Source organism: Rhinatrema bivittatum, chromosome 17 (genome assembly GCF_901001135.1).
Source record: "Rhinatrema bivittatum chromosome 17, aRhiBiv1.1, whole genome shotgun sequence".
Taxonomy (NCBI): domain Eukaryota; kingdom Metazoa; phylum Chordata; class Amphibia; order Gymnophiona; family Rhinatrematidae; genus Rhinatrema; species Rhinatrema bivittatum.
In genome coordinates, this window is record NC_042631.1 from 43,110,858 (window position 1) to 43,131,927 (window position 21,070).

Below are 21,070 nucleotides of genomic sequence, written 5' to 3' on the forward strand. Positions count from 1 at the left end.
TCAACCTTGCACATTGCAGAAAAAACAATGCGGGAATGGCCAGGAGACAAGCTGTTGTATGCCTTTCCCCCATGGCCCATGTTGGGCAGAATGGTTCAGAGGGTCGAGAGTCACAGAGGAATGGTGCTTTTAATGGCACCAGATTGGCCCAGGAGACCATGGTATGCAGATCTGCAAAGACTCCTGGTAGACTCCCTCCTCCAGTTTCCTGTGCACAAGAATCTTTTACGGCAGGGTCCTGTTCTTCACGAAGATCTGACTCGATTTTGGTATGGCCCTTCAGAGGGTTCACTTGCTGAAGCGTGGATATTCTACTGCAGTGATTGCCCCCTTGCTATGAGCAAGAAAGTTTTCCACTTCCTTAGCCTATGTGCAGGTTTGGCAAGTATTAGAGGCTTGGCGTGAAGATCGAGGTGCTCCTCCTTGTTTGGTTAAGATCCTGCTCATTTTGGAATTTTTGTAGGATAGAGTGAATAAAGGGCTGGCCCTTAATTCCTTAAAAGTGCAAGTAGCAGCTCTTGACTGTTTCAGGGATCAGGTGAATGGTGGACCCTAGCTCATCCAGTTGTAGCTCATTTCTTGAAAGGAGTGAAACATCTTCGTCCTCCCTTGCCCTTGTGGAGTCTTAATCTGGTTTTGGATTTCTTAGCGGGCCCTACGTTCAGATCCATGTGTAACCTTTCCTTGCAGTTACTGACCTTGAAAACGATGTTTCTTGTGGTGATTTATTCTGCGCGTTAAATTTCTGAGCTGCAGGCCTTGTCTTGCCAGGAGCCATTCCTATGAGTGACTCCAGGCACTGAGTACTGTTCCTTCTTTTTTGCCAAAAGTGGTCTCAGATTTTCACTTGAATCAGTCCGTTTCCCTGCCATGTCTGGATAGGGAAAGAGATGCGGAAGAATATCCATCAGTTGCGACCCTTGGATGTTAAGAGACATATTGTGAGGATATCGTGAGGTATTTGAAGGTTTATAAACCTTTCCAGAAGACAGATCGCTTGTTTGTCCTCCATGGTGGAGGTAAACAGGGCAAGCCGGCTTCGCAGCTTACATTAGCTCGCTGGATTACGGATGTAGTCACAGCCATGTATGTTGTGGATGCTGAACACCAGTTGCCTTGTCAAGTTAGGGCTCATTCCACTAGGGCTCAGGCAATGTCCTGGGCGGAAGTTAGACTGTTGTCTCCCTTTGACATTTGTCAAGCTGTGATGAAGTCCTCCTACACACCTTTTCCAGGTATTATTGTCTGGATGAGCAGACCTGAGAGGACGCAGCCTTTGCACGTGTGATTTTGACTGAATTGTGGGCAGCCTCCCGCCCTATTCGGGAGTAGCTTGGGTACATCCCATGGTCTAGATTCATCTGTCTTAGACGTTAAGAAATGAGAAATTACTACTTACCTGATAATTTCCTTTTCTTTAGGTTAGACAGATGAATCCAGCTTCCCGCCCTTTGCTGCTGAATGATTGTGCTACTGTCCTCCTGCCTGGCTACGTGTTCTAAGGGTTACTGGTAAGTGTTAATCCAGACACTAGACCAGGGCCAGCGGAACCACTAGGCGAGCTAGGCCTGTGCCTAGGGCGCCGAGACTTAAGGGGCGCCGCAGCAGGCAGCAGAATTTTGAAAGGGCAAAAAATGCCCTTTCAAAATTCTGCCAGCCTTCGACTCGCGTAGATGGAGACCAAGCGTCGAGATTTAGGGGGCGTCGTGGCAGGCAGCCAGCTCCCGACTCGCCCTGCCGCCCCGCCAGTGTCACCCTCCCGACACCCCCCCAGTTGTCCAGTGGAGGTCCCGGGAGCGATCTGCTGCTCCCGGGGCCTCGGCTGCCACTAAGCAAAATGGCGCCGGTTACCTTCAGCCCCTATCATGTGACAGGGGTCAACCAATGGCACCGGTAGCCCCTGTCACATGGTAGGGGCTGAAGGCCACCAGCGCCATTTTGCTTAGTGGCAGCCGAGGCCCCGGGAGTGGCAGATCGCTCCCGGGACCTCCGCTGGACCACTAGGGGGCTGTCGGGAGGGTGGCACTGGTGGGGAGGCAGGGTGAGTCGGGAGCTGGCTGCCTGCCTGCCGCAGTGCCCCCTAAGTCTCGGCGCCGACCTTCTTCCTGTGAGTGTGTGTGTGTATGTGAGAAAGGAATCTGCCAGTTTAAAAAAATGAAATATGATTAATACATATAGCTGAACTTTTGAAAAGTTGGATGAAAGATAAAATTACTAAATTTTAAGCATCCCTCTTCTGGAAAATAAAATTTAACTTAAAGTGGGCAGAGACAAATACTTTAATTTTTTTTGCTTTAGTATTTAAAATGTTCATCTCAGCAAAATCACAAATTTAAGATAATGATGCCAGGTGGGTTTGGTTTTTTTTTTGTTTTTTTTTAAGCATAATTTAAGCATGAAGACTAGAATAGAATCTGAAATGGTTTTGCTTTTTTTTTTTTTTAAGCCTTTAGAAAATGTATATTTTTAAATGACTAAGACTGGAATCTTCCCATTTAAAAGGGAAGCCGACTAAGGATGTCTTTCTGTTCCATATCTCCCACATGAATAATCATACAACTGATAGTTTGAAGAAAGACACTTGCTTTATTGCCTGGAAGCGTAAAACAATAGAAGCTGTACTGTGTGGGTGGCTGTCCCTTGGGAGGACAGAACCTGAAGGAAGGGTGTCATTTCGCCTTTTGATAGGAATGTGGTTTTCTTATTTAACGGTTGGGAGTATCACTTTCACGTTTAGTAAAAGTGAAAAATGCTGCAAGTCTGAAAGCAAGGTGCTTCTGTGCGAGTGTAATATGTATGTGAGACAGGGAGGGTGCTTCTGTGTGTCAATGTGTGTGCGCAAGAGAGATGGAGCATGTTTTTGGCTGGCTTGTGGCTGTGAGAGAGGGCATGTGTGTGATTGAGCCTGTTTGTAAGTGAGATAGAGCATGTGTGTGATTGAAAGCCTGTGTGTAAGTAAGAGAGAGCGAGAGCATGTGTGATTGAGAGAGACTGGCCAGAGAGGTAACGTGTGTATGTGTGAGAACGGCTGATCAGGGAGATGCCTGGTGTGTGTGTGTGTGTGAGAGAGAGAGAGAGAGAGAGAGAGAGAGACTGGTTGGGGAGAGATTGGTGTGTGAGAGACAGAAACTGGTCCTGAGGGTGTGACTGGTATGTGTGTGAGAGAGAGAAGAGACTGGTTGTGGTCCCTAAGGAAGAGATCTGTGAGGACAGCTTCAGCAGCTACTGCTGCTTCTGGTATGGCCTGCAAGGGAAAGGAGTAGGAGAACTGCTGGAGAGGGTAAGTAAAGGTGGCTTTTTAAGTTCATTTTTCTTGATTGACTACCATTTTAATTATTGGGTAGTATGTGATGTGTCTGCTGTTTGAAATATTTTATTGGTGTTTGGTAAAGCTTTCAAAATTTGCTCGAGTCTTTAATTATTGGATATTGTATTCATCAGCTGTTTTGAAATTATATCTTCATTTTATTGATTTGTTTCACGAGGAATGGTGACATTTTTGTTTTTCCATTGTTACACTGTATAGAGTCTGGCGTGATGCGTTTTACAGTTCAGTTTTTGTCTGCACATTTCTATTTATACTTTATGTGGCTTTATTCTGTATTTGATGAGGGTCTGTGTTCTGCATGCAAAGACTGAGATGAAGTATTCTTTTAGCATGTGGTTTCTCTGTAGGGATCTGTAGTAGCTTGGCCTGTTCTGTTTTCCTGATAGGAGGTGTATTGATATTTTAGATTCTGGTGTAATATTTTTGGTATTCTTTTTCATAGGTAGGGTTGTTATTCTTTGAGTGTTGGCAGATAGTACTGTGTTGATATGGGAGGACCATGCCGAAATATATCATAATAGGTTTGATGCCATATGAATTCCAAGATGCAAAGTTTTCTTGTTGGCATCACAACAGTGCATGAAATTATCACAACAACTTGTATATTAATTTTACCTCAGAATGTCATCTTTCATGTAAAATATGTTATAAATGCATAATTTAAAATTGTGTATGGGGAGGGGGCGCCAGACTGTAAGGTTTGCCTAGGGTGTCAAATACCCTTGCACCGGCCCTGCACTAGACTAGTGGTGATGCATTCTTTGTCTAAACTCAGTGTTTCCTGTTGGCTGAGTACTGAAATGGTTATCTGTTATTAATCAAGTTTTTTTTGCTAGTCTGTCCAGAATACTGGCAGGCTGATATCACTGCAGGAGTATATTTAATAACATAAGAAATTGCCATGCTGGGTCAGACCAAGGGTCCATCAAGCCCAGCATCCTGTTTCCAACAGAGGCCAAACCAGGCCACAAGAACCTGGCAATTACCCAAACACTAAGAAGATCCCGTGCTACTGATGCAATTAATAGCAAAGGCTATTTCCTAAGTAAACTTGATTAATAGCCATTAATGGACTTCTCCTCCAAGAACTTATCCAAACCTTTTTTGAACCCAGCTACACTAACTACACTAACCACATCCTCCCTGCAACAAATTCCAGAGCTTTATTGTGAGCTGAGTGAGAGAGAATTTTCTCCAATTAGTCTTAAATGTGCTACTTGCTAACTTCATGGAATGCCCCCTAGTCCTTCTATTATTCGAAAGTGTAAATAACCGAGTCACATCTTCTCGTTCAAGACCTCTCATGATCTTAAAGACCTCTATCATATCCCCCCTCAGCCGTCTCTTCTCCGAGCTGAACAGCCCAGTGAAGCACACGCCCCATCCTGCCGGCGCACGGAGCTTACTCCTGCTCCATCGAGCAGGTAAGTTCTAAAACAAAATTGGAGCGGACTGGGAGGGAACTGGGCAAAGGCCCGATGAGGTCGCCATACGTTTTTTTTACAAAATACCCCCCCCAGCGCGCAAGAGTCGGAACCCACGTGCACATGTGCACGCCAATATAAAATCGGCACACATGTGTGTGCGGGTATCGGGATTTTATAACCTGCGTGCATTACTGTGTGCAGGTTATAAAATCGGGGTGTCCATGTGCATGCGCCAGGAACTGTGCACACATGGACACTTGCTTGGCCTTTTTAAAATGTACCCCAAGAAGCAGATTTTAAAAGGGTTATGCGCGCCGAGCCTATTTTGCATAGGCCTGGCGACGAGCACAAGCCCCGGGACGCGCGGGGCAGGGGTGGGACCGAGGCCTCTGGCACAGCGGCCGTGCTGGGGGATCGCGTAGACTTAAATAACAAAATAAAGGTAGGGGAGAATTTAGGTAGGGCTGGGGGGCAAGTTAGATAGGGGAAGGGAGGGGAAGGTGGGAGGGGTGGAAGGAAAGTTCCCTCCGAGGCTGCTCCAATTTCGGAGCAGCCTCAGAGGGAACGGGGAAAGCCATCGGGGCTCCCCTAGGGCTCGGCACGCGCAAAGTGCACTAGTGTGCACCCCCTTGTGTGCGCCAACCTTGGATTTTATAACATGCGCGCGGCTGTGTGCACATGTTATAAAACCGGGCGTACATTTGTGCGCGCCGGTAGTGCACACAAATGTACCCCATGCGCGCAGGTTTTAAAATCCGGCCCCAAGGGAATAGCCAGTACTTAGTACCTGCCTTAGTAGTGCGGGATTTATTTACTATTTGGGTATTTGTCAGGTAGTATGGCAATTTCTTATGTTCTTATATTCTTATGAAGGTGAATTAATGGCGCAGTCATATATGAAGGGGCAATCTATTAAGAAAATTGTCACTTTTAGGTCTATGCCTGAAAATCCTGTGCATGATGATCTAGGAGAAGCATATTTTTTACGACCCCGCGATCACAGGATGGAATACAGAGCATTTTGTCCACCTACATGTTGGAGGGAAACATGCAGAAATGAACATCTGGGATAGAAAAGCCATTAGTTTACAATCTATATTCAAGAAACCTTTCAGAATCTGAACTTTCAATACTTAAAGGGCTGTCATATATCCCCACTTCTTATTATGATCATTTTCTTTTAGGTGTAGAGCTGTCAATTTTTTTTAAAAGATCTAAAATAGCCTCTTTTCTTGGTAGGGACTGCAGTTATACTGGACGATCCATTAAATTTCCACAATGATCTGTATGGGTTCTATAAGGTCCCCCAGCGCCACTTATCACTGCATTTGAAAATTTCGTTCTGAAGGACATTGCTGCATTAGAAGATAATCTACAGTATATTATATTTAACTTCTAAGGAGGAGTGGAAAGCAATTGTAGCATCACACTCAGATCAAACCAGTGGATAAGTGGGGGTGGGATTGTTCTTAAGGATTTGGATTCATATGTTGAGGAAGTCAAACATCGATATGTAATCAATTTTATACTAAATTGCCTACGGATCCAGCTATTGGGATTCAGATAGGATTCTACAGGATGAATTGAAAAATATAACGCGCAAACAGGATTTTTATTCTTATTTCATATGTTTTTGATGAGTCCCTGTTTCTAAATAGTACCCAAAATTCAGAAATCTCTGTCTGCTACCCCTGGTAGGCCTATCATTTCAGGGATGTGGTCAGTTTTTTATCCTAATTCGAAGATGAGAACAGCTTTTTACAACCTAGGATATCACAGATTGGTTGATATGTATAAGATTCAATACATCTTACAATTTCACAACAAATTACGGATGTTCACTCATCATGGATTTTAGTTATGGCTGATGTATCAGCCATTTATGCTAATATACCTTTAGGATCAGCTTTATCGACAGTAAAGGCTACATTATTAAATCATGGATATTCTCAAAAATATACAGCATCTGTTGAACAACTAGTGGGGGTGACCTTAAGGAAAAGTTTTTCCAGTTTGAAACTCATTTTTTTCAACAAATAGAGTAACAATGAGGTCATCAATGGCCCCCTCGATAGCATGCTTTTATATGGATGAATTTGAATGTAAAAGTATTTATCCATCAATATATTGGGCCCATTTCAGATTTTGGAAATGATTCATAGATGATTTGTTTTGAATTTGGACAGATATAGTAGACTTATTGAAGGAATTTATAGTCTGGATTAATACTTTGGATGTTAACTTAAAATTACAGTATAATACCATGATCATCGAATACCATTCTTGGACATTATGATTTCTAAGTCTATGAATAGGTTTGTGATGTCCATTTACCATAAACCAACTGATGTTAATACACTACTACATTATACTAGTTTTCACCCACAATCACTATATGATAATGTACTTACAGGTCAATTCCTCCATTAGCAAAGATTATATACCACAGGTTTGGAATTTAGACAACAGACCCAAGACATGACAAATTTCATTATCGAGGTTATCTATCTAAGGTTATCAGACATGCCTACAAATGAACCTTATTTACCGACGATGACAATATATTGATACCATAGAAAAAAATCCTATAATTCGATTAGTGTGTAGTATTCCACACACACACACACAAAAATGACAGGAGTCGAGTGGCACCCTATAGACTAACCAATTTATTAAGGTATGAGCTGTCGAGGACAGAATCCACTTCGTCTGAAGATTTTTGATACACACACACACACAGGCTTCTTACTCCCACACACTTCTTCTGAGGCCACGCTAGATGATCTCCGCAACGACCCTGTGACAAGCCTTCTCTTCTCGTGTTGCGCAAGGTAAGCTCTTTGACAGTCCTGCTATGGGCCTCCTTGGGCTGCACAAGATGAGCTCCTTGACGGCTCTACAATAAGCCTTCTCTTCTCAGGCTGCACAGGATGAGCTCCGTGATGGCACTGAGACAGGCCTCCTCTTCTCAGTCCATACAGGATGAGTTCCGTGGCAGCCCTAGGCTGTGAAGAGTCTCCTCTTCTCGAGTGGTGCGGGGTGAGCTCTGCGACGGGCTGCGATGAGCTACTTGATGGCATGCGACGGGCCTCCTCTTCTCAGTCCATACAGGATGTTCTCCGTGGCAGCCCTAGGCTGTGAAGAGTCTCCTCTTCTCGAGTGGTGCGGGGTGAGCTCTGCGACGGGCTGTGATGGGCTGCGATGAGCTACTTGATGGCACTGCGACGGGCTTCCTCTTCTCAGTCCATACAGGATGAGTTCCGTGGCAGCCCTAGGCTGTGAAGAGTCTCCTCTTCTCGAGTGGTGCGGGGTGAGCTCTGCAACGGGCTGCGACGGGCTGCCCTAGGCTGTGAAGAGTCTCCTCGAGTGGTGCGGGGTGAGCTCTGCGACGGGCTGCAACGGGCTGCAATGAGCTACTTGATGGCACTGCGACAGGCCTCCTCTTCTCAGTCCATACAGGATGAGTTCCGTGGCAGCCCTAGGCTGTGAAGAGTCTCCTCTTCTCGAGTGGTGCAGGGTGAGCTCTGCGATAGCTGTTTAACGGACCTCTTCTTCTGGGGCCATGCGGGATGAGCTCCACGATGGCCCTGAGACAGACCACCTCTTTGCACAGGGAAGTGCTGATTGGGTGGGCCTGGGCACAAAGTGGGTGGGCGACAGCCTACCTAGGCTCACCCGTGGCTATGCCACTATCCCTCTCTCCAATACCTTTTCTATCCTAGCTCATAGGGTTCAAGACTAAGGCCTTATCATTATGATCCCAAAGGGCTGTCATAAATATATGAGTGAGGGAGGTGAATAAAGAAAAAAAGAAGAAAAACTTGGATACATTTATTCAGATAAAGTGATTTTAAGTTTTAGAAAATTTACCCCTGAGGAAGCCTATATTGGTGAAACAAATGTTTCTTTGTAGGCAATTCAAAGGGAATATAAAGTTTTGGTAGAGGTTTGGGAACACAAAGGGAATGTGAAGTAATGATAAAGGTTTTGTGGGAAAAAATTATTATAAGAATGATGTGTGTGTGTGTTATGGAACTATGTGATTTGCTCAAGATCACAAAATACATATTGGTGAGTCCCTTCTGCCTAAGTACAGTGTGTCATATGAATGTTCCAGTTCTCACTCCCTTTTATACAGATGTATAATTTCTTGGGCTTATCATTGATAAATGATTGTACTAAGTGGATTAGCATCACTAATGTTTTAAATCCTCATATTCAATATTCAAACCAATCTTGAGACAAGGAGGAAGAGGAAACTGCTGATTCTACCTAAAACTCATAATAGTTCTCCAAAGAGCAGCAGAGACGCCACATCCTGCCTCCTTGGCCACACGAGGACTCTGCAGGGCTCAGCTTCTGAGGGAATATGAGCACAGAAATGAAAATATTGAAGGCAGAGCAGGATGGCTTAGCAGTGAGAACAGAGTGAAAAGAAATAAGGAAAGAGTACGGGCTGAGGAGAAGAAATGTATTAAAAATGTAGGTCAGAAGTGAATTATGAGGGAGAAAAGGTTTTGTCTTAAAATAGATACTGCAGAGAGGCAGCAGAGAGCTCTTTGATGTCTTGCATGAAATTACTATTGGAATTTTCTGAATTAATACCAAAAAACGTGGTCAGCAGGCATAGGCACATCCCAGGGGCAATCTAAGTAATCTCGCTGATTTCACAGGCACTGCCAGTTTTTCAGTGGTTTTCTATACATGTAACATGCCACTCTGATTCTGTCCTGTTAGAATCGAGGTGCATTTTAGCCTCAAGGGGTAACTTTGAATAAATTTGTGGTTCAAATATTCCAAAGTTTGTAATGCTGATTTGCCAGCCTATTCAAAGTAGAAAAGATTGTTCTTACAGAGTCATTGTTATTTTTTTAGAAACTCTAGCCTCTATTGCAGTACATCTTGAGGTTCACACGATTGGGCATTAGAAGCAGCCACAAGATCAAACTCAAATTTTGTAGAATCTACTAACTAATTAATAAATTCTGCTACCCTGTTCTTTACTTAAAAAGTGCTAGTGTACTAGTGCCGGTTCAGAAGACAGGTTCTAACCCCTGGGCCTCGGCCTAGGCCAGTTCTGAAACAGGCCCGACACTGGGGCAGGCCCAATACTGGAAGCCAGGTCCTAATATCTGGCCATTGGCCCAGGGTCAGGCTTAGCTCTGACCACCAAAACCCAGGCCATGTACAGCCATATAACAAAATGGTGCCTTCCACTGAGGAGGATGTGTCGGTGTTAATTTCCTCCAGTGTGTTCCCAGTGGATGTTGTCCACTGAAGAAGACTGAATAAAGAAGACAAAGAGTACCTACAAGGTCTGGGCTCCAGCAGCCAAGGCCCAGGCATCGAGGTCTGGGCATGGGCCCACGTGTTAGGGCTCAGCCTTAGATCTGGGCCCCGACACTATGCCTGTGCCCTGGCCTTGGCCTAAGCTGAGGTCCAGGCATCGGGACCCAGCCTCCGGACTGGCCTGGGCTCAGGGCTTGGCATTGGGCTTGGGTCTGGATCTTGGCCTAGGCTCCTGCATCGGGACCAGGCCTCCAAGCCTGGGCCTTCTGTAGGGCCTAGGCCAAGGTTGCGACAACCTTCCGTGGCCTAGGTCTAGGCCTCAACAATGGATCTTTCCCAGATCGGGTAAGTGGGGGCCAGGAACGATTTTGACCCTGGTATTTTTTTGGGTGGGAAGAATGGGTGGTGGGGAGGGGAGGCCCAGTTTCTTTGTATTTATGTTTTGCATATTTTTTAAAATGTTTTTTTTGTTTTTTGTTTTTAACTAAAACAAAATAAACATTAAACAAAATGAAATTAATGGGGAAAAATATCCCCCAAAACAAAAAAAAAAAAAAAGCAAAGCATAATTTTTACTTCTATACACTCCTAATATTTATGAAAACAGGTTGCATTTTAATATATATTCTCATGTTTGTGAATTGCACAGGTTTCCCCTGTCAGGTCTTATTGAAACCCATAGCCAAATGACTGCTCCTCTCAGCTTGTGTTCACTAAAATTCACATCTAATTGGCTGATACTGACAGGCAGAGCCTACTAGTCCACAGCTAATTGGTTGTTATAACAAAGTTCACTGAAAGTTGATTAATTGCTCCTTCACTGAAACTCGCAGATTTATAAACTGTCCACAAAAGTGGATCACTTGCTAAATTGTTATTTTATTTGTCCACATTCAGCCCAAATATATATGAGAGTTGGACATATCACTAAAAAATGCCTATAAGTCATTGAAAAGCATTAACAGTCAGTGCCAGGTTTCCGATGTATTTTGTATATAGTAAGCATACATCATTTTCTAGTATGTTGTGCAGCTATATTGCAGCCTAATGGTTAGACCAGCAGGAAAGAACCAGAGAAGACAAGGTTCAGTTCCCATTCATACTCCTTGAGACCTGGGGCAAGTCACTTCACTATTCCTGCCACTGGTACAAACTTAAGAGATCATTTACTAAGCTGCGTTAAGTGATTGCCACGAGGTACAACAGTAATATGCGGAATTTTAAATACCATTAATTATTTCTCTCTGATAATGCAAAAATGGTAATGAACTGCTAGGTATGCAAAGCAGCTCATTACTAGGTAATTTCATGTAAATACAATAATGTGGCTTATCTGAAAAATCACAAGCCAGGTTACTTTTAGGAAAGTTAGGCCCTGATTTCCTTTTCTCCAACTCTGTGTGAATGGGAGAATTGCTTAGTGAATTGGACCCTTAGCAAGAAATCTGGAGTTGTAGCTAACTTTTCCCATGGCATTTTTCTCTGTGACATTTTACCACCAGGGAAAATATTACAGGGTTTAAAAGGCTGCGGTAACTAGTACTGCAGATTAATATTTCCCCCTTTGGGGGAAAATACCATGGGATTTACTAAACCATTGACATTTGTCAATATTTTCCCTCTGGGAGAAAATACTGCACCTTAGTAAATGATCCCCTTAGATTGTAAACCCTCTGGGAACAGCCTTCAGTACATGAATGAGGTACTCAAGGCATGAGTTAAATATAAAGAAAAATAATGGGGAAATTTTAAAGCCCTGGCACGCATGTTATAAAATCAGTGCATCCATGTGTGTTTGCTGAGAATCGCACGCACATGGACGCCCTCGTGTACTTTTTAAAATTTACCCCTAAATGAATAATTACTACTCAACAGTTTTCCAATGATCTTCTCACTTTGCAGAAAAATACATGCATTGCCCTGAAACGATGACTTACATGTACCATGGCATGACGGGCTGTAACAAAACATGCTGGTCACTGACTAATTTTGACATAGCCTGCATAATTCACTACATCCCAGTTGATGGCTGTGGCTGTACTAAGGGGACATTCCTGGATGACAACAACCAGTGTGTTAACCCCATTAAGTGCCCGTGTTATTATAAAGGACTTCAGATCTTGAGTGGAGAAGCCATGTATGAGAATGATGTCATCTGGTGAGTCTCTGGCATTCAGTGCTGTACCTTCCAAGAAATAATGTTCTGAGTTTGACACAGCAGGTACCCTTATTATTACATGCCAGTTCTATTCATTCTATAAAACAGTCTCCAAGTTACAGTCCTCGGCTGCTAACAGGTCAGGTTTACAGGATGAATATGCATGAAATAGTCTTGCATACAATGGAGGGATGCGCATGCAAATCTATCTCATACATATTCATTAGGGATATCCTGAAAACCCAACCTGTTTGAGGCCCTTGAGGACTGGGAGTGAATTTCACTGGTCTATTCTATTGAGACTATAGGTATTTCAATATTAATGTTCCAGTACAGAAGGGATGATGAATAATGCAGCATTACAGGAGAAATAAACACAGGAACCTCATTGGGATCTATATTCAGTAGGCCGTTTATTGTATATACAGGACAAGCCGTTATCCGGCTTGTCCTGTATATACAATATATACAATATGTATATACAGCTTGTTGCTATTTGCAAGCTGGGGTCATGAAGGTAAAAGATAAAAATTGTTCTACTGAGGTTTATTTTTGTATGAGTGATTGATATACAATGGGATAAACATCCCACTGAATAGCCAGATAACTTTAAACAACCAGATATTATTTTGAATATAACCCATTTTTAAAGTTATCCGGTTATGTTTAGCTGGATAACTTTAGACATAACTGGTTATATTCAAAAGAATATAGCCATTTAAATAGTGAAACAATACTTTAGAAAAAAATAGTTTGCAGACCTGCCGGGCCAAACATGTCCCCTCTCCAACCAAGAATTAAATGCTCAGTGCTGCTGGGCCAAGCCTGCAACCTCCCCCTCCCCGATCCGTCTTCATTAAAAACAAATAAAATATCTCAGCGCCGGTCCTGGTCTCTCCCCGTTCCCCTTTCTCCCGTGTCGTGACTCTGGTGACAGTTTTCAAAAGTTTGTAACTTCCAGGGTCTGAGGTGGGAGAGGGGGCATGTTTGACCCAACAGATTCGCAACCTTTATTTCTATTCCTTAAGTTTCACCACTTAACTGGCTATATTCTTTTGAATATACCTGGATTTTGTTCTTCTTATGCACAAAGCATTTTTGGCTAGAAGAGTGGCTGGACATTGCCTTCACAAGCCAGTGGACCTCCCTTGTGCATTATTTTCCTCTCCCAACCTAAACACTCCCTGGGAACACTACCTAATGCAGCTACAATTAAACATGTTTTGGAACTGTGCATGTACTTTTAGGTAGAATAAACATGGGGAATTTTAGGACAGTCCTTTACCCAGGTAAATTGATATTTGCCTCACTAAATGGTTTTTAAAGATTGTCCTCCTATTGACTAAATAGTGCAAGCTTAGAAACTTCATGTTGTCAACTTCACACATTGACCTTCCTTCTCATCTCTTTCTCAGCAAATGCAACAAAGGAATACTGCACTGCATTGGGAAGAATATTCAAGAAACAGGTAACATGTTACTCTAGGTATCTTTCTCTAGGGACTGTGCTACCTCATACTGTGACTGGTATCAGTGTTACACCTACTTAGGAATTTCACAGCAGGCATTGGTTACAAGCTCTGAACCAACTGTAATTACTGACAGTCCACGAGAAATGCTGATCACTCATGCCATCAGTAAATTCCATGAAAAATTAACATGTTAATAAAAATGAGATTGGTCATGTGTGCAAAACATTTTTCCCATAGACACAGAATGAGAAAAGCCCCTTTGTATCTCTAGAACTACAAGAGTGAATTTATATAGTATTAGTGATAATACAGATAGCTACAGAGGCAAGAATTTCAAACTGATAGTAGCTCGCCTTGTGACTGGCACCTCAGTGCATGGCCATATCTCATCTGTATTAGCTAAATTGGCTTTCATTTGTGAGTTGTGTTCAGTTTAAGGTTCTGTGCTTGGTCTTCAAAGTTCTCCATAACCAGACGCCACACTGTTTAATCTCTTCTGTTGAGAAATATCAACCTGCTCGCTTATTATGTTCTGTATCACATAATTTCCTTGAGGTTTCTTCTAAGTTAGTAAGGCTTTCTTCATCATGCAACAGAATGTATACTATAGCTGTCCCCACCCTATGGAACAAGCTCCCTGATGAATCAGGTTGTAGCATGACAAAGAAACATAGAAATGACAGCAGAAGAAGACCAAATGGCCCATCCAGTCTGCCCAGCAAGCTTTCACACATTTTTTTTTCTCATACTTATCTGTTACTTTTGGCCTTATCTATTACTCTTGGCCCTTATTAGTAACTTTTTGGTTCTAGTTACCTTCCACCCCCACCATTGATGTAGAGAGCAGTGCTGGAGCTACATCTAAGTGAAGTATCTAGCTTAATTGGTTAGGGGTAATAACTGCTGCAATAAGCAAGCTACTCCCACGCTTATTTGTTTACCCAGCCTGTGCAATTCAGTCCTTGTTGGTTGTTGCCTGAATATAAATCCTCTTTTCCTCATCCCCCTGCCGTTGACGCAGTGAGCTGTATTCCAAGTGAAGTATCAGGCTTAATTGCTTCGGGGTAGTAACCGCCATAACAAGCAAGCTACACTCATGCTTATTTGTTTACCCAGACTATGTAATTCAGTCCTTGTTGGTTGTTGTCTGAATATAAATCACCTTTTCTTCATTCCCCCTGCCATTGAAGCAGAGAGCTATGCTGGATATGCATTGAAAGTGAAATATCAGGCTTATTTGGTTTCGGGTAGTAACCACCGCCACAAGCAAGCTACACCCCCGCTTTTTTGTGAATGCAAATCCTTTTTTCCACATTTCTTCTTGCCGTTGTAGCATAGAGCAATGTTGGAGTCGCATTAACCATATTATGTATATTTGTTGAATAAGGGTATTAATCTCCATAGAAACATAGAACTGACGGCAGAAGAAGACCAATCGGTCCATCCACTCTGCCCAGCAAGCTTTCACTTTTTTACTTTTTTTCTCCCTCATACTTATCTGTTTCTCTTGTCCCTTGTAAATGACTTTTTGTTCTATTTCTCTTCCACCCCGCCATCCCTTCCACCCCCAATATCAATCTATTTCCCTTCCACCCCCGCCATCGATGTAGTTAGCAGCACTGGAGCTGCATCTAAGTGAAGTATCTAGCTAATTGTTTAGGGGTAGTAACCGCCGTCATAGCAAGCTAATCCCACTCATGTTTATCCAGCCTGTGCAACTCAGTCCTTGTTAGTTGTTGTCCGAATATAAATCATCTTTACTTCATTCCCCCTGCTGCTGAAGAGAGATCTTTTCAACATTCCCCCTGCTGTTGAAGCAGAGAACTATGCTGGATATCATTGAGAGTGAAGTATCAAACTATTTTGGTTTGGGGTAGTAACCGCCGTATCAAGCAAGCTACTCCCCTGCTTTTTTGTGGATGCAAATCCCCTTTTTTTTTTCTATTTCCTCTTGCCTTTGAAGCATAGAGCAATGTTGGAGTTGCATTAACTGTGTGTATATTTATTTAATTAGGAAATTAATCTCCAGGTAGTAGCCGTCATTCCCGCAAGCTGACCCCATTCCTCTTCACTTCATTCACTTCCTCTATACTTTATGGATCCACAGAGTTTATTCCATGCTTCTTCACAGTTTTGGTCTTCACCACTTCCTCCGGAAGGGTGTTCCAGGCATCCACCACCCTCTCCGTGAAGAAATACTTCCTGACATTGGTTCTGAGTCTTCCTCCCTGGAGTTTTAAATCGTGACCCCTGGTTCTGCTGATTTTTTTGCAATGGAAAAGGTTTGTCGTTGTCTTTGGATCATTAAAACCTTTCAAGTATCCGAAAATCTGTATCATATCACCTCTGCTCCTCCTTTCCTCCAGGGTCTACATGTTTAGATTCTTCAATCCCCCCTCATAAGTCATTTGATGAAGACCCTCCACCTTTTTGGTCGCTCTTTTCTGTACCGCCTCCATCCTGTCTCTGACCCTTCGGAGATATGGTCTCCAGAACTGAAGACAGTACTCCAGGTGAGACCTCACCAATGACCTGTACAAGGGGATAATCACATGCCTTTTCTTACTCGATATTCCTCTCTCTATGCAGCCAAGCATTCTTCTGGCTTTAGCTATCGCCTTGTCACATTGTTTCGCCGACTTCAGATCGTTAGACACTATCACCCCCAGGTTTCTCTCCTGTTCTGTGCACATCAGCCCTTCTCCCCCCATCGAATACAGTTCTTTCGGATTTCCACACCCCATATGCTTGACTTTGCACTTCTGAGTGTTGAATTTCAGCTGCCATATCTTCGACCACTCTTCCAGTTTCCGTAGATCCCATCTCATTCTCTCCACTCCTTCCAGCATGTCCACTCTGTTGCAGATCTTAGTGTCATCCGCAAAAAGACAAGCCTTACCTTCTATCCCATCTGCAATGTCGCTCACAAAGATATTGAACAGGACCGGTCCCAGCACCGATCCCTGCGGCACTCCGCTCAACACAGCTCTCTCTTCAGAGTAAGTTCCATTCACCACTACACATTATCTTCTGTCTGTCAACCAGTTTGTAATCCAGGCCACCACCTTGGCACTCACTCCTAAGTTTCTCATTTTATTCACCAGTCTCCTATGCGGGAAGTGTCAAAAGCTTTGCTGAAGTCCAAGTAGATGACATCAAGCGCTCTTCCTCGATCCAATTCCTTGGTGGCTGTCATTCCTGCAAGCCTACCCCCATGCCTACTATGATTTAGAATACTGCTAAAAATGCACCTGTTCTCCCTTGCCTATATCATATAGCTAGTTAGCAACCTCAACGTGATATGGTTTTTGCTTGCTCTACTTAGATTGTATCTGTTTTGTTTGCTCTTAATATTTTGTTCATTGAAGTTTTGTGTGTGTAATGATGTAATCTGCAGAGAATTGTAGATCAGTGGAATAAAAATGTATTAAATAAGTATTTACTAGGGAGGGTCTGGTTAAATCATCAGAAGACTGTACATGGCACTTGCAACAGAAAAGGCACTAAATACAGCAGAAAAGGCATAAAGTACAGTACTTGAAAGATTATAAATAGCTTTTAAAAGCCTGTTTTAGTACAGTACATGTGAGAAAAACACAGTCTCCCCTGAGTTGTCGTATAGTAAATGTCTGGTACAAGTCTGCTTTGTACTATGTGTAATTAAAAATATTTATCACTGTCTGAGGCAATAATATTGTTTTGCAGGATTTTTAATGCACTCATGATAAATGTCTGACAAACAATACTAGCATCTGAACGCTTTGATTTGTCTGCAAGACTATTTCAGCACAGGTAGTGCTGTAGAAATAATGGGCCGGATTTTAAGAGGTACGCATGGGCATACATTTGTGCGCACAAATCTACACCCGATTTTATAACATGCGTGTGCAGCCGAGCTCCCTGTAATTTTAGGAAAAGTCACTTCATCCTCCAGTGCCTTAGGTACAAATGTAGAGGCTCATTTATAAAGTTGTTTAAGCCATTTACTGCGTAGTAAATGCTTTACCCAGTGACAAATGGCCTAAAGCAGGGATAAAAGAAGGTATATGAAATACTTCACATTATTCTGCATCTGGCACCACCGTATGGTTTAGAAATGAGCTGATTTGCAAAAGTATGCAAATCAACTCATTACTAAACCATGCAAATCAATTATAATGCAGTTGGCCTAAAAAACTTCAAGCCATGTTATTTGACGAAGTTAGCTGAAACTAACTTCCTCCAGGAGCATTGGGACACTAACACATGTCCTGATTCTCCCAAGGCCTTGGCTTAAAGGGGCCAAAGGCCCCAAATATTCCCTTCCCCCATCCCTGCCACTTCTGGAGGCTGCCATAATAATTTAAAAAAAAAAAAAAAAGTATTAAATTTGTAAAAGTCCAGATAAGACCTCACTCCCAACCTCCAACTTTTCCCTTCAAATATATTTTCAGCCCTTCCCCCAAAGACAGACACCATCCACCCACCATAGCTCACACTCATGACCCTCAGCATTTACAAGTTAAGCCCTAGTGGTATAGTAGGGGCAAAGGCTGGGCAGCATCATTTTGGAAAATGGCTGCTGCTGGGCCCAGAACCTAGAGAGCACTCTGGACCCCCACTGGATTACCAATGATGCCATTTCAAGTAAGTGGGGTCCAGAGGTTGGATAAGGTAGGCTAGGGTTGGGATCCACTAATTTACCAGGGATGGATGTTTAAGTTAGGAGGGGATCAGGGGGAATGCTGGGGGATGGGTGTCCCATTGGACCACCAGGGATGTTATTTTGAGTGGGGAAATCCAGGGGGGGCTAGGGCTAGGGTAGGAAGTGGGGCCAAAGAAGGCTAGATATTTATTTTTTTTATTTTATTGTTGCTTCTAAAAAGCCCTAAGCAGTGTACAGATTTCACAGCCACATTTGAATAAAACTAACATGGACAGGAAAAAAATGAAAGCATCAAAAAAAATAATAAAAACAAAATGTGATCAAAAGAAAAATGATAAAATCTGAGACTAGAGACAAAAACAGCCCAAAACCTGCCCTGAAACTGGCCAATGAAACTTATAGAGTTTTAATGGCCTAAGATGCAAAGACAAATTCAAATAAATGAGTCTTCAGTAGCTTTTTAAACTCCTTGGTGCATGATGATAGCCGTAACGCAACAGGCAGTCAGTTCCAGAGTGTTGGAGCTGTGACTGAGATAGTTCTTTCCTAAATTTCAACTAATCTCAAATGATGGACGGATGAAATGTTCACTAGGCCAATTTGTGAAGGCCTCAGCATCCAGTCTGGATTATACAGCCGCGACATGGCGTTAACCCATGATAGAGAGTCACTCCTAAGAAGTTTGTGAGTAAGCAGCGCAACCTTTTAATGTGCAGACCAGAAAACTGGCAGCCAGTGCATGTTGACCAGCATCGGGGAGATATGGGCCCTTCTGCTCAAATCAGTGATGAGACAAGTGGCAAAGTTCTGTAGTACTTGTAATGATTACAGAGCAACTGTAGGTAAACCAATGTATAGTGAGTTGCAATAGTCAATACCAAGGAGTAATCAGCTTGTACTATGGATCGAAATTCTGCATGACCAACAAGCAGCTTTAGGAGACACAAAACCTTCCTTTGTTATCCCTTTCTCATTCTTGGAGACTGTGTTTCTAAGCGAAATTAATCCTTTCTGTTGACTTTTAGCCTGCCCTGAACCCATGATCTATATTGATTGCTCTGAAGTCCCCATGGGCACAACTGGTGCAGAGTGTCAGAAGACCTGCGAGAGCTCAAGCTTGGACTGTGTAAGTGTGCACTTTGGGTGCAGATATCTCTGTCGGCTGGGTGGGTAAAGGAGAGACCAGGGAGTGAAGGATTAAAATGTAAAATGTAAGGGCAATGAGTAGCTTCTCCTTGAAAATTAGTTTAAAATGTGCACAAACCTGCCCTTTGGTGCATGCAGACAAATAGGATAAAATACTATGATTATATGTACATGGAAGAATGTCATGAATGTGCACTGTTTTGCTCCCCCAACCTAACCATGCGTGGGAAGAGCCTATTCAGCTTAAGGACAGTGAGGATCAAAGATGAAGCTTGAAAAAATAGCAGCCTAGCAAGCAGCTGGTGGCCTGGACAATCCTGGGCAGAAGGACCACCATTCTTTGATTCTCAATGTCCGTAAGTTGAATTGGCTCTTCCCGCTCATTAAGACCGGGAGTTAACCCCTATAGATTACATCCTATGCATGTACTTGGCCACATACCAAAGGATATTCAAAGCGAACTTACTAAATTGAAATTGTCTGTCTTCCAATTTCAGCAAATAGTGCACAATATTTGCTGAACACAACAATTACATGAAAAATACAAAAATTAAAACCCCTAAAATTAAAAACGAACAAAAAATCCCCAAAATTTAAATTATCAAATGAAAATGAAAAAAAAATTAACATGCACATCCCTATTCACTGCGAGATATTATTCTGTGTCTTTCACACTTTCGTATTACTCTAATACATGATCTCCTTCCCTTCTTCCCTTCCCCTTCACATCGCCATTGTACTGTAATCCATGATTTATTTGTATGTTAGGTAACATCATCCTCTGCCTTCACCTGATCGTTTGGAGGATTATTAACTAAGAGGTCCATATTAAGTAAGCCAGAGAGTATATAACGTGTCCCAGATATTCAGCAGGATATGCATCCTACTGAATATACTTAAAGTTATCTGGCTACATGTAGCAGGATAATCCAAAAACCCAACTGGCCATGTTTGAATATAACCAGTTAGGGTTTTCAGTTATCCAGCCTGGTGTTGCTGGATAACCTGCCACCTAACCAGATATCCTCAAAGACATCTGGTGAAGTGACATTGTCAAAATAAAACAAAAAAGGTGCCTTTTGACACTGCGTCTCGATTCCTGCCTTCTTCCCTATGATATTAGATTTAGCTCTGCTGGACCATGCACCTCCCCCCACCCCCAGCTGGAAGCATAAACTGAATGGTAACTTATGGTTCTGGTGCTTCCCTGGCAGAGCTGCAGTGGAAGCGCCGGGAGCAATTAGGTACCTATCTCACTCCCTGCTGGCCATTTCTTGCTCCAATGGAGTTGAGAAGTATTGGGCGGGAGGGTTGCCAGGGTTTATTGTGGTTATGCATGGAGGGGAGCAGAGAAAGCAATATTTAAATTTTAAAAGAAATGGAAAAAGCCCTGATCTGTGCATTATATGTTGTTTTTACATTGAGGTGATTTGGGGAGGCAGGGGATGCACGGACCAGCAGGCCATGTCTAACATCTTCGGTAGGGTAGGGCTACCCCTTCCAAATGGGAAACTAAATTGGCATATCTCTTGCTAAAATCAGTATTCTTCACAGCCCATCTCTAAAATAATCAAAAGTCAAGTATGTAGTTCATAGTCATCCATGA

General features: G+C 42.8%; 1 protein-coding gene across 3 annotated transcripts in view; it reads left to right on the forward strand.

Moving 5' to 3' along the window:
• Positions 1-21,070, forward strand: part of LOC115079264 (mucin-5AC-like) — a 264,061-nt gene that overhangs the window by 127,141 nt on the left and 115,850 nt on the right. For all 3 annotated transcript variants that reach the window (XM_029582610.1, XM_029582612.1, XM_029582611.1), the window contains exons 17-19: positions 11,947-12,202; positions 13,618-13,670; positions 19,344-19,444. In XM_029582610.1, coding sequence (XP_029438470.1) covers positions 11,947-12,202; positions 13,618-13,670; positions 19,344-19,444 — 410 coding nt within the window. The remainder of the gene's footprint in view (positions 1-11,946; positions 12,203-13,617; positions 13,671-19,343; positions 19,445-21,070) is intronic.